Raw genomic sequence first — 14,409 nt, 5'->3', positions numbered from 1 at the left:
GACGGTGACCCTTTTTATCCTCGACTTGGGAAGGATATGGTTGAAAGTTTTGATGAGGAAGGTTTGAGCAGAAGGCTAAGTTTTTATTTCACTTTCGAAAAGTATTTTACGAATTTAATGCCTTGAGTAGTTCACACATGCAAAACTACTGTGCTTGCTATTACGTACAGGAAGACTGGCTTACTGGAAGCCTTTGGCTACTCCCACGGCGATGACGTCATCAAGACTGCGCATGCCATTATGTCACCGTCCCCTGAAACGATGGATCAGGATGTTAATCTCGTCGGCCTGAATGCTAACTATGACTTCGAATACCTCATGACAACAGTGGGACATAAAAAAGATGAAATGATTATGAGGTATGAGATGAATATCGCATCACGTTCCCTTTGATTTTTTTCTGTAGTTAAGGTGACCAAACTTCATACATTTTGGCCCCGCTCGGTAGGTTGGAAGAATGTTTCGACTTGTTTCAATTTTCATCCCTGCAATCATATTACCGAAAGGAAAGAACAAAGTCTTAAAACCCTGTTCGGGGCCCGGGCAGGGTACACGCATGTCCCTTTTAGTTGACTTGAGGTGCTGTATGATGATATTATGATCTGATATTATATGACATGATATAACTGTATTACCATACATGCTATGCCTGTATTGCCATTCTCCTATAAATGGTCCTGATATGAGCCCGTATTTTAAAATGTTAAGGCCAAAAAAGAATGTCTCTGGTCATCACCGCGCGCGTCATTTCAGAACCCTCTCGTCATGTCCTTTTTGGGGGTTAAATACTCACTAGTACAGCTATCCTTGATATCCCTGTTTGCATGTCAAAAATTCTTAAAAGAAAACGGAAGTATTATGCAGCCGGTGATAAAAGACAATGATGTGTCCGCAATTTTACTAATTGCCGAGCAACTCGTCAAAATCACGGGCAAATCACTCGAAAACGGTATTGACCAATTTTCATGTAATAAGCCCGATATAATACGATACGATATTATATGACATTGCATTACATGACATTACATAGTATGATATGACGTTTATGGCATTACAGGCCACTGCAGAACTTGTAAGGAGACGAGATGAAACGAAACGGGAAAGAATCATATGATACGATACAATACGATACGATACAATACGATATGATATGATATGATATGATATGATATGATATGATATGATATGATATGATAATATGATGTGATGTGATACAGTATAATGCCATATTAGACGACATCGTAAAGATGTGGTATAATATGATACGGTAAGTATTACAGAGGAAGGTAGAACAGGACAGCAGATAAGAAGGGATAGAATGATTTGACATTATATGAAATGACAGGATATGATATGATATGATATGATATGATATGATATGATATGATATGTAGAGATATTAGGCTATGTAGATGATGTGACGTGCTTATTATGTCGTCACGTGATGTGACTTGACGTGACACGTAATATGATATGATATAATATGATATGATTAATACATGATAGGATATGAAAGATACGATACGATATGGCAATATGGTAATATCATCAGATATACTTTGATGGTATAATAACACACGTAATTTTTTTCTACAGATGTAAATGGCCAGGTCGTCAATGCAGTGCAGATAACTTTACAACGACTTATGCGAGTGATTCTATATGTGTAACATTTAACTCGGGTGAAAGCGGAGACATTATCGAGCAAGCAAACGGAGGTTAGTTTTCTTAGGAAAGCTTATACTAGATGTATAGCTTTGATGGCGCTATCTTTATACAAATAAAAAATCGGGAAAGCCTGGGTTGGTAAAGTTTTGTTGCGTTGTTTAGCAGTCTAGTACCTCGTCAGAACAAGATACTTCATTATCAGTAACTTTGAAATTGTAAATGTCTGTGTCTGTCTCACTATCTGTCTTCAAGCGTCTGTCTATCTCTGTGACCCTGTCTTTCTTAACGTTTCTGTCTGTCTGTCTGTCTGTCTATCTCATATCTACACACATCACTTACCGTTCTCAGTGGTTTGGATATTAGAATTTGTCATTTTTTGGAGAAGTATCTATTATTATCTTATGGTATCCTTGATTATAACAAGTAGTTTTTTCGGCTTAAAATCTAATTAATAATTTTGCCATAGCTTTCAAAAACAGGATATATGAAAAAGGCACTCTTGGTACATAAGTGTTAAAGATATTCACCGAGGTAATGCATGATATAAAGATGAGGTTTGGTGGGAACCACGTTTTCCTCCATTCATGCCGAACATGGCTAATTTAATCAAATCTTTGATCATCGTTCCGTCCTCTTGGCTTGGTTAGAGCGGCGTAACATGGTGTCGATACCATCGTCGGCTCCGCATGGGTTTGTTAGGTCAACGTAGCATGGTTTCCCTAACCAATCCCTGCGTGAATTCTCAAGATAATTTCTGAAGCATCTTGACACGAGCTTTGAATCTTGATGACAATCAGAGCTACTATGATAATTTCTAGCTGTAAAGAGAAGTGTAGTTAAATGAAGGCAACATCTAACGTTACGTATGTCTTAAAGTTTGCTAGTGATACAACACACACTTTGCTCTTAATAGTTTATGAGTTAGTGTTATGTGAACTTTGGATAGAGTGCGATGCACTGCTGGATCGAAATGTGCATTCAACCTTAGCCGTAAAATGTTTCAATTTTCCGCTGGCTCGTTTTGACTGCAAACTCTCGCCAGACACCCAGGCCAGACACCTTACAGATTAAACTGATTAGTATCAGTAATTTGATTTACTTGCCTTTCTCATTGGTAGCATCGTTGTTTCTCAGTGACATTGATTGATTTCTATAATACCCATTCATAATAAAGTTAAAGATTACTTATTCGCATCAGTGCATTGGTAGGTTCGACATTGTGCCTCGGTGGGTGAAGGCATAATGTACACTGCATCCCCATCAATTATGCTTGTAATATTGACATCGTTCTTCTTTAAAAGCAAAATCAAATTTGCTCTTTACTTTGAATGTTAGTCAAAGTATTGACGGTAAAAAATCGCCGGTGACCTGCTCCTCGCGGTCACTATAAAAACTGTTATCATTTCGAAGTGTAATGTGCAGTAGGAAAGAGTAACATGATTGGCTGTCGAAAAGCCATTTGTAGCCTTGCCATACCGCTGTCAATTACGCTATTGATAGCCCGGCCCACCAAAGTTTGTTTCTACTAATTCGCATCAGCGCATTGGTAGGTTCGACATTGTGCCTCGGTGGGTGAAGTTGTTCTTTGATATGAGCAAATTTCGCTGATTTTATCCTTAAACGCTTGAATTTGTACTTCAACCTCCATTTTGCATCTTCCATTTGAAGTAAATGATATTCATTTGAAGTAAAAATATACGTCCCGTGAGTTATGTGATACTAATTACAGGCCCAATAGCTGTATCTTTTAGCATTGTTTTTGTGATTTTACTTCCACAGTAAAACAAGTTCATGGGAATGTACTCATTGAGCGGTGTTTATACAAGTATGATAAACTGTCCACTGGTACTGCATGTGCAATCTTTAGCAAAATGAATAATAAACATTTGCCCAAACATAAAATTGCGCCCTCATACAAATAATGCAAAAACACTGAACGTCGTGCATATATGCATTGGAATCTTCACAGAAACGACAAAGTAGTCCAATATAATGCGGAGTGCTGAATGTTTTCCACTGGGACATCGTATACTTGCTTTCTTTGTAATAGTACAAGTTTTTAAAAATGGCGGGAAATCAAAATTTAAATTTACTTGTCCAATTTTTCAGCATTAAAAGACAACATCCTTTAAATTTGTAGAATTTAAAAAAAACCGAGAAAATACAAAGCCTTTTTCAGGTCAACAAATTTCAAGAGTTACAGCTACAGGGGTTTTAACATCAGATATCTATTGTTTATATATTTCTGTATTCGTTTAGGAGAAAGGTACGGTCTAACAGTGTATCTCGACGTGGAAAGTCAGGAGTACGTCGACAATTGGCAAAATTTTGTTGGGTTCAGAGTCATTGTTCATGATCAAGACGATAAACCGAATATGAAAGACAAAGGTTTCAATGTAGCACCTGGAACATATACAGCTGCGGCACTCAAGAAATTATCGGTAAGGACCAGGTGTATTAATCGCTTTACAATGGCCATCATGGTTCCACTCATTACACACCATGCTAAGCAGATGCATAAGTAATAATCGCGGCATTTAGGCTTTTTGTGATTAATTCATCTCTTCGTGTTCGCTACATATAATGGCAATGTTGTAAACTTACTTCATCAATCATGATGAAAACCAAAACACTCTTGTTTCTGTCCTTCATTATCTGGAAAAGACGTCAGATCATAAGCAATTATTTCAGTAAGGGGTATTATTAGCTACATTGTACTATCACAGAGAAACATATAGACAGAGTGGCAACACTTGCATGCCTTTTGTTCCATGGTCGTCTCGGTAGACTATTGGCTTTTCATATTAAAATGAGCTTCAAAGGTGTTAAACTTTTTGGAGGCTTTGTTTGTGGTTGATAATTACACGAGATTATGCGAAAAATACGACGAGATGGCATCGTACTGCCAGTCGCGTAGCAACCATAGTTACTTTGTGAGCTCTCAGGCCAGAAACACTGCTTCACGCCAATCAAAACATAACACGCCAGCAGTTTCATAAACATGTCCTTCCTTGACGCACGTGTAAAAGAGGGTATGACTGACCGTAAACCATTGAGTAAAACCAGACAGTATCGATAAAAGACTTTCAAATTTGGTTCAAATACACTCATTATATGTTCATAAAATATGAGAGGAATTTTTAAAACGGTAAAACTCATTTTCCTGAAGCTCAAAACACTCCCGTTTTCGCCAGCACGTCAATTCTGCTCAGCACCACACTACAACAACAACACAAACTTTGCCGAACATACTTTCGCTTAACAATTGGCGAAAATCCGAAAATTACCGAAAGATTCATGGTCGGCACTCTTCGGAAAAAGAGGCGACGGCAACCTGAGGCGAGGCGAACATGGATGGGTTACGTAACCGCTTCACGCCTTAAACAATACCCGTTGCCACTCTATCTATCTTTCTCTATGGTACTATGTATTGCTAAATGCCTTGGAAGTGCTGCCACACTTACGTTGGCCTGTCTGCAGTTTCTGTGTATGAGTCTGTGCATACAGACATATCTATGTCAATGCGGTGACTCATGTGTTTTCATTGGAATCAAATACACATGCATTTTGTCGCCGGCTATACCTTGTTCATATTTCTTGCGAAGGATGTGAAATCAATGTGCTCACGTGTTTTACAACAGGTTAATTGATAGTAGTACGCTTCACAGAAAGATCAAATGTCATTATACATTGCAGGTTTCATCAACTTTTGCACAGTACTCTCAGAGTTAAATCACTAATTACAAAGTTTATTAAATATGCAAATAAACCCTTAATTACCTTGACACTGCTCAGTGTTCCATAGCACAATTAGATATTTATCAGATCGATATCTGTAGCAGGTTTCACCAAATTTGGTGTCGTAATTTCAGGGTTATATACCTAATTACAAAGTTCATTAAATATGGAAATGGACCCTTAATTAATTGACACTGCTCAATGTTTCATAGCACAATTAGATATTAATATGATCAATATCTGTAGCAGGTTTCACCAAATTTGGTACAGTTATTTCGCAGTTATCTGACAAATTACAAAACTTCATAAAAAATGCAAATGAGCAATTTATTAACTTGTCACAGCCTAATACTTAAAGTACAATTAGATATATATCAGATCAATATTTTCTACATGTATCATAAAATTTGGTGCAGGAATTTCAGAGTTATATACCTAATTACAAAGTCATCAAATATGCAAATTTAAGCTTTAATTAAATTCACATTACAGTACTTAATGCTTTACACCACAGTTTGTTATCTGTCGGATTGGTATCTGCAGCAGATTTCATCAAATTTGGTGCAGTTATTTCGGGGTTATATGACTAATTACAAAACTTCATAAATTATGCACATGAGCTTTCTATTAACTAGACACTTCCCAATGCTTCTAAGTACAATTAGATATATATCAGATTAATATTTGTTGCATGTATCATCAAACTTTGTGCAGGGATTTCAGATTTATGTCACTAATTACAAAAGTTCATGAAATATGCAAATGAGCAGACAATGGACATGACACTCACTGTATCATCGTAATGTTCTGAGATTGTGAAAAGTTTCATGAAATTTTGTGCAGTATTTCTTGATACATATCAACACTGTCATTACTGTCTCAATAGGGAAACCATTATATGAAAGTAATCACATCTCATAATTTCATTAATATGCAAGCCACACTAACCAAAATCTAATCAAGTAGCATATAGTACCTGTCTACCAAATCTGACTGGAATCTGTTCAGGCGTTTTTGGGTTATCGTGTACACAGACAGACATACACACACACAAGGGCAGACAGACAGACATCGACATGACATTAGCTCACGTGTGTGCGCACGTGAGCTAAAAATGACTGCCATTTTGCTACAAAGTTTTCTCTTGTATGAAATCATTAAGCGGATAAGTTTCAAACAGTTCCATTAGCATCATTATTAGTCAATTCATTTTGCAAAATGATAAAATATGGCTCCTCTTTAGCAATAATGTCTTTATTCATATTTTCAATGAACATATTTCGCCTGATTTGTCACCTAATGTACTATATATTTGCATCGTTACTAGTCAAGCTACTTAAAGGAACCGTTCGGACACACCGATTGTATCGACTCTCCGAGAGGGGCGCTGAATTATTTTTTAGGAAACTACTCTCTCGCCAAATGCAAGGTCGAGTGTGAAACGGACTACGCCATAAAAGAATGCCAGTGTCGTTACTACACAATGCCAGGTTTGGAACATGTGATAATTCTATGAGTAACTGACAGGTTACAGTGTTAATTAAGATATTCTGAGGGTAACGGGAGGTAAACTTGAGAACTTACGCAAAAAATTATGTTACTTTACACTTTCTAGTACTTGTTAAAATTGAGAATTTATTCTCTACCCCGTCAGTACATAGAATACAGGACACGTTCTGTACGAACGAAATTGCGCTCATTTGCTTCTCTAAATCAAAATTTACACGTCGACTATCTTTTATATTTGATGAGCAAAAAAAAATTGTTGTGTGACATTTTCGTCAAAATGTACTGGGTAAAAATCCTGAAAACTTTCTTATTTTGACATAGATACTATAGTGCCTTTATGGTTCATATGTCATACGCTAAAAACGGGTGTCAGTTAGATATTTTCAGTTTAGATCACCATGATTGAGCCCGCACTCTTTCTCCGTCGTCGTCGTCATCTTCTTTTTCGGAAATTCGCCAAATGCTGTTTTGTTGTAGAAGGCTCCATAAGTGGGAATAATGTTTCACTTTTTTATTAAAGGCCCATGAGCTGCAACTCTGGGAAATTTCTCCATCCTCAAGGCACCTCGAGTTTCCTCAAATACTCATAGTAGTGTAGAAATTGAACGATATAATCATTAATTATGCCTCAACCAACGTTTGCTTGTGGCAGAATAGGCAAGAAATTGAACAGAGTTTTTAAATTTCTCGCCATTTTCAAAATCTTGCCAAGTTATGTAAAAGAGGAGAATTTTCAAAGTTGTGTCAAAGTGGAGTGAATTTCTTTCCCATCCTTTCAGTTGGTTGCACCCTGTTGTATCTGTAAAGATTCAAATGTGTACATACACATTTACGCTGTTTATCATGATAGTTGTATATGGTGGCGGCCATATTTGGGTGCGGCTCCCGTTTATGTCTTACTGAAACCACCCCATGCAGTCCCACTCAGTGGATAATTATCCTTGAGTAAACATCTTTGAGTAAGAAAATTTCTCAGAACATATTATAATCTAAATATAAAATCATGAAAATAATGCCGAAAGTTGCAGCTCATGTACCTTTAAATATGCTCGAAGGAAACACAACACAGAGCAGAGTGGGTCGACACAATGTTTGAGTAAAACAGTTCTTCCAAAGCCGTATCATAATCCGACTGGATCTTAGATGGGTTGTTCTTATTTATTAATATAACATGACACACTACAGCTAAGTTGTTCCCATGAGACAGCTCCTAAAGAAAATTATCGAGTCGACGTAGCTTCTTCGATTTCTCATTGATTACACTATTGATAGACATCAATACCGCGGCCCGTGTCTACCTTTTAACTTTCCGCAATTCTTCCCTCTGCTAAGAAACTGAATTAACGTGTTTTCTATCTTTTTGTTTCCGCTAATATTAGGTGATGCACCTGTTTGCAATGTCATACAGCTTCACCATTGCTATGTGCCAAAGATGGGTACGTTTCTTTCTATGATAGTTTTAATTTTGTCCATTTGTTTCCTCTCTGAGCCATTGAAAAATGATGCGAGGTCAATTTGGAGCCAATGTCTCAGCCATTCTGATCATTTGACCGTGACGATAAGTTTGTCTTCTTTACCTTGGCTCTGAATGTAGAGAAGTTCAGTCAAAAACCTTTTGAGTAAAGGGCCTTAGAATAAAATAGAGTAAATGAGACAAAAGGAAGGATGTGTTTTTGGTAACTTTATATTCCACAGTTCCAATACCTTCCTATCAGTACCGTTTTCTTCCTCCCACAGCAAAATTCACTGATGTCCAAGGACTTTGTAGTCACTGCAAAACGCCCTGCTATGAGGAATCGTACGGAGAGCATCTTTCGTATGCCTTATTCCCATCTGGGCCTTCGGTTGAAGAGCTGGCAGAGAAAGCCGAAAAACCATGTCCGAAAGCTATGGCCTTGTATTACAAGTATGAAAATAATGACTGATATTTATGTCATATCTTATAAACGGTGCTAGCAAAGAATCGGGACATAGTAACTGAAGGACAAGCATGCATGATAGACTGCCAGATAGAAACAGAGACAGGCCAATGCACTTTGGCTGACTGGTAGATAGACTACCAATGGATGAACTGGTGGTACCGGATGGGGAAAGCGAGTTGGACGGGTTTATTAAGTGGGTCAACGACTAAGGGGAAGCAGCACCGTTTTATGGAAAGTGTGCTAAATTTTGTTATAGCCATGCACTTATCGCTTAATCCAAGTGACGTCTTCCATAAAATAGCAGCGACAAACCTGTGCTTTCGTGTTATCATGCAACATGATTAACTACGAGCCTTTGTTGTATCACATTTAATGAAAAATAGTCCCATTTAGATTTTTTGTGAATTTTCAAAGTAGAAATCGATGTCATTAATGTTGTTCTTTCATTTTTTTTCAGGGAAAAAATAACAGCATATGTATTTGCTTCGCTTTCCATGGCAAACCTGAGCAAAATACTCATAACAACCAAAGACAAATTACTGGATGCTATATTTCTAGGAGAAACACACATTTCCGTCGATAGAATAATTAACGATATAACGGCTAGTGCGCCCGAAGGTGGGTTGCTTCCATTGGTAGACGTTACTGATTCGCCTATTGAGAATGACCAACTGACTGTCGGCAAGCTGTACGAAATTCTAACCGAAGCTTTGCAGTCTTATTACGACCAAATCTACTCCGAAATCTCGATTCCCCTGTCGTCGAACTTGTACCGTTACATTCACAGCGAAAGACAGAGCTCGGTCGAAGTAGGAGGCGATATATACAGGAAGGTTTATGAAACGACGATAAATAGCAGCGCTTCAGCTCGCCGTTTAAAAAAGATCGCTCCAGATCTTGCTGTTCAAGGAACGTTTCGGGCAGCATTGAACGTGACTGACTCCTACGGAGCCCTGGTGAACGACACAAAATACGCTCTCTCCGATGCGTTTACTGATATATTCGACTTGATCTACACCACCGTACTGGATACATTCGAGGAGAACCGTATAACTGCTCTGGAAAACCATACGATGTATCAAATCTGCATGGAATACATGAGGTAATACATTCCATTCAGCAAAGTCCAAGTAGCCCATTATTGGTTTCCATAAAGGGATGGAGTCACATATTTGGCATTGAAAGTGAGGGGCCATCTTCTTGCAATTACGTCATTACTTCATCAACTTCAAGACAACTCTAAAAGATAACTCTTCTTGTACCAACAATAATAACCAAACAAATAAAACAAAATTAAGCATAATACACTAATCACGAAAGAAACACTTTACAGATCTTGATGATCTTATCGTTATCTATTGCTGCCTCTTAGAATTTATAATCGGTTTAAAAAATCTCTTTTGTCATTTTAACGCTCGACTCGGTTGATGGATTTTTCTGATAGAAGCAAAATTGAACGAAAAACGATAATGCAATTTCAAAAGAAAGCGCCTCACCACATCAGTTTTTTAATATCCTAGAAATATTTTTCGGCCCCGGTAAAAATACTCTGTAATAAAAAAGTGTTATTTTCAACGTTACAGAAAAATAATTGAAGAGAACAGCGTAAGAGCATATTATGTAAAAGTGCTAGATGACAAAATGTAATTTTACTGTCCAAAAAATTAGATGAATTTTAATATTTCGATATGAGCCAGTTATTTACAGTCCATCTTTAGTTTAGTCTTTATCAAATCAATCATATCAAGACATTGATCGTGACCTTGGAAGCTTGGCGGTTGCTATGCAACCGTAAGCACACAGCAACAAGCTGTTTGCGAACCGCTATAAGTAATTTACGCAAAAGAAAATGCCCCGTTTGTACACTGTCAGTTAAACCTACGTGCAGTGCAAAAATATGTGAAATATTGCCATTTACAAAGACCTATTTCTACCACTGCTGTCGGTTTGCTGTTGATAGTTTATTCATTTTATCACGCTAGAGTTTAATATGACTCGTCAACCAAATCTATCTAAAGAAGCAAGACAAAAGAAAGCGGTTCTGCAGTAAGATTTATACGAAGCAGCGACATCGACAAAAAGTTGGAAGCTCAGATATGAAACCCCCTTTGTCTCAGGTCGCGTACAACATCACCAATCGGTTCATCCTTTTTTATTAATTCAGGGAGAATACGTTAGAATTACGAGTATACTTCAATGAAATGAGAGAAGAAAAGATAACGCAACAGCAATACTATGAACCTTTCAATCTTATCTGTAAGTAGATTTGTTTGCCTTAGTAAACACCTGTGATCAACTCAATTATAATTGATTATGGAAGTTTTAATTTTCAAGATGAATAATCGTGTCGGCGATGTAAGTGTCTGTGATAAGGCTTATTTTAACTGCGTTGTCACTGCACACAGTCTCGGCTCATCGATGAAATTCTTAAGTATTTTGGTCCAGTCGGTATTTATTCTTTCGAACTCAGAACTTTGTAAGAAAGATTATATCCCGGTGTAACAATGATTGAACTCACTGACGGCAATGTTAAATTACCAACGTATCAAAATACACGACATCCAAACACGATTGGAACTAATTTGTAATTATTGGATCTTCATATTTTTTCAAATTTCTCAAAAGTGTTATGTGCCAAACAGCTGAATGTTGCAATATTACAAATTACTCATAAAAACAAGTGTATAACTTGAACATAAAAAGTGGGTGAGGTTACATTTGCAGATTAAATCGACACCACTTCACCATCAGATTATCCTTAATTAGTTCCAATTAGTTCCAATCGTTTTTCCTACAGAAATCTTCAATTAATCTTTATTCAGTAGTTTTCGAATCGCATGAATTTGAAGAATAAGTAGACAGTAACCGGAAAACATTGAATATCGCCTTCTCAGCTTTTTATACAGTATGTAAATATGCCATGATGCTAACGTTTTTGAAAGAAAATTTGGAGGGGAAATAAATTTTCATATGTGACCTACCACTGAACAAATTTTTCCCATTAGTTTCCATCAAACATACCCACCGGGAAGTCAATCCTTCACCTCTCATCACTGCACCTCTTGACTACAAGTGTCCAAACTGCGATCCAATTGCCATATGCCTTTCCCTCTCAAAGTAAGCAAAATATATATCCCCAGAACACCAGTGAGATCTTAGTGAGTATGAAAGATTATGAAATGTTTCGGCATTCTTCAAAAGAAATCTAACCACCTTTTTAGGGAATTCATGCCCCACCCGATCAACTTAAGAAACGAAAAGTTATCCATCGAAGAAGTCGCCTACAAACGGCTATTGGCATGGACAGCTTTTTGTTCTGCCTGTATATTTTGTTCCCCCTCTCCCTCCTTCCCTCACCATCTCTGTCTTCCCTAGGTAATTCCACAAAAAATTGTATAGGCAAGAGCCACTAGCAAAGGGTCATTCTTTCGCCAAAATATTCCTCAACATGGATCGACTTATCCAAAACCCATTAACTTGTCAATGACCTCTAATAAAAAACCCTTCACATAACATTGAAGAACAGTAAACAAATCCAACATTTGCGATGTACATTCGTAGATGTTTTAATCGCCCTCTCTCTCTCTCTCTCTCTCTCTCTCTCTCTCTCTCAGCCAGTCTCTCTTCTCTTTCTCCTCTCTCTCTCTCAGCCAGTTCTCATATAATAAAATCGATATAGGGACTGAATATATGCAAATACAGAGAGATAGATATGATAGATAGATAGATAGATAGATAGATAGATAGATAGATAGATAGATAGATAAACACTCAGACAGGTAGATAGAATTATGTATAATAATCCCAATTCCACCAACAGGTGACATCGGCGGTACCCTAGGTCTGTTCTTTGGAGCCAGTTTACTGTCCGTCATCGAAATTATTGATTTCTTGCTGTTTCGAAGATGTGCTAAGATTCCGTCACAGAAAACCGAACCGTGTATAGCATTGGAGACCGAGGGAACTTAGAACACAAGCCATGATATTTGTCGGAACTTCGATGTCACACATACTACGCATTCATAAGAATATTATTGATACATTGCAAAAACTCTGTTATTTTTTGTAAATATTAAAGTCCTTCTTTGGATCCAATACATTCGCATTAAATTACAAACTTAGGTAGTATTCTATTGGTACGAGACTTAAGTTTAAACTTTAAACGTTATCATCATGTTCATCAAATATCAGAAAAGTTAGTTGTCGTCATTTCAGTCATTTAAGAAGAAGGATAAATTTAAATTTCCAACTATGCAACATTCAATTCTGCATACGTTCATGGTTTCATCGAAAATTGATTCACATAAAACTGACTTGTTAAAGAAACTCATGTCCTAAACTATTGATCTTTATGTCTTTCTTGATACGAGTTATGCCATGTTAAGGATGGACCCGGAAAGGATTATATACATGTAATGTAGGAACGCACTTTTCACATTGCAGAAGTGTGACGCTCTGAATATCAGCCTATTTCTAGTCTTTGTTGTCCATTGATTCGGAATGTCTTTATTGTTGTTTTTCAGGTTTTAAAGATTAAAATTTGCTTCAGTGGACGTTTTAAAGTAAAATATAAACACAATCACTAATTTCACAAATGTACGATATATTTAAGCAGAAAGGGCAATTATACCTGTTTAGGTGTTGTGTAGTTGACTTGTTTCTCCACGACATTTTTCACAATCTTGCATGACGTTAAAGGTAGTATACAAAACGATCGTTGACTTTACATTGACGGGAGCAAGATAATTTGCGCGCCACTACACTGCCCCACCTAATTTTCTTCTTCACCACGGCAAATGGTGGGTGTCCAGTCGCTCAATATCGATACAGGACAATTGAATTGCATTTAAAACACTGAAAGTTTGTTTTTATAATTATAGGTAGCGTTTAATAGTATTTTTATGAGCTTCATATTTCAACGTTTGACGTAATGAGGTAACATATGCAGATTATGTAAAATTTTACATGATCGATGCCCAATGAGAGGAAGTTTAGTAATGTCTTTTTCAATGGAAGAATGTTTTCATCATTGTTAGCCAATCAAGATATACTAGCTGATTAGTGATTGGAGACTTAACTAACTTCATCTACTTATGATGCTACAATTTCTTTAAAAAAAAGGGATGATCACCCACCATCTTCAGCTGGGCATCTCTGATGTGTAAACTTTACACCACGGCAATAAAACACCATCGACTGACATCCAACAACTTTGTGAGTCTCTACTCTGTCCAAGATCTCGAAGTGCCTCTCATCAGTGAGCAAACTCCCCAGACCGACGAAATAAGACATAACGTGTTGTAACAGTTACATGTATAACTTTGTATTACGCTAAGCCTTCATTTGCTCAGTTACGTCGCATCCTTTTGGAATTGGACAACAAATGTGAGAGCAATTGTTTTGATTTATTAGGACGCCACCGATTTCCTGATAAATCCCATTACTCGTAAATCAAAAGTGAGTTAGCTGAAGGCGAGTAAATACTTGTAGTATCAGTAATGAACATTTCCGTCCCTTGCAGCATTCCAATTTAAACGAACTCGCGAAAGTGGTGTCCAAAATCTAATTATTT

At 37.1% G+C, this 14,409-nt stretch overlaps 1 protein-coding gene across 2 annotated transcripts in view; it reads left to right on the top strand.

The window, feature by feature from the left end:
* Positions 1–14,043, top strand: part of LOC139118551 (acid-sensing ion channel 2-like) — a 57,441-nt gene extending 43,398 nt beyond the window's left edge. Inside the window, exons 3-11 of one of the 2 annotated variants that reach the window (XM_070681902.1) lie at positions 171–359; positions 1,597–1,718; positions 3,928–4,109; positions 6,734–6,896; positions 8,295–8,351; positions 8,653–8,821; positions 9,295–9,939; positions 11,002–11,093; positions 12,658–14,043. In XM_070681902.1, the coding sequence (XP_070538003.1) occupies positions 171–359; positions 1,597–1,718; positions 3,928–4,109; positions 6,734–6,896; positions 8,295–8,351; positions 8,653–8,821; positions 9,295–9,939; positions 11,002–11,093; positions 12,658–12,806 (1,768 nt within the window). In that variant the 3' untranslated portion in view covers positions 12,807–14,043. The remainder of the gene's footprint in view (positions 1–170; positions 360–1,596; positions 1,719–3,927; positions 4,110–6,733; positions 6,897–8,294; positions 8,352–8,652; positions 8,822–9,294; positions 9,940–11,001; positions 11,094–12,657) is intronic. The other variant, XM_070681903.1, reaches the window with a different exon arrangement.
* Positions 14,044–14,409: the final 366 nt, after the last annotated feature.

Source organism: Ptychodera flava, chromosome 19 (assembly GCF_041260155.1).
Source record: "Ptychodera flava strain L36383 chromosome 19, AS_Pfla_20210202, whole genome shotgun sequence".
NCBI classification, from domain to species: domain Eukaryota; kingdom Metazoa; phylum Hemichordata; class Enteropneusta; family Ptychoderidae; genus Ptychodera; species Ptychodera flava.
This window is presented reverse-complemented; position numbering and strand designations above follow the sequence as displayed.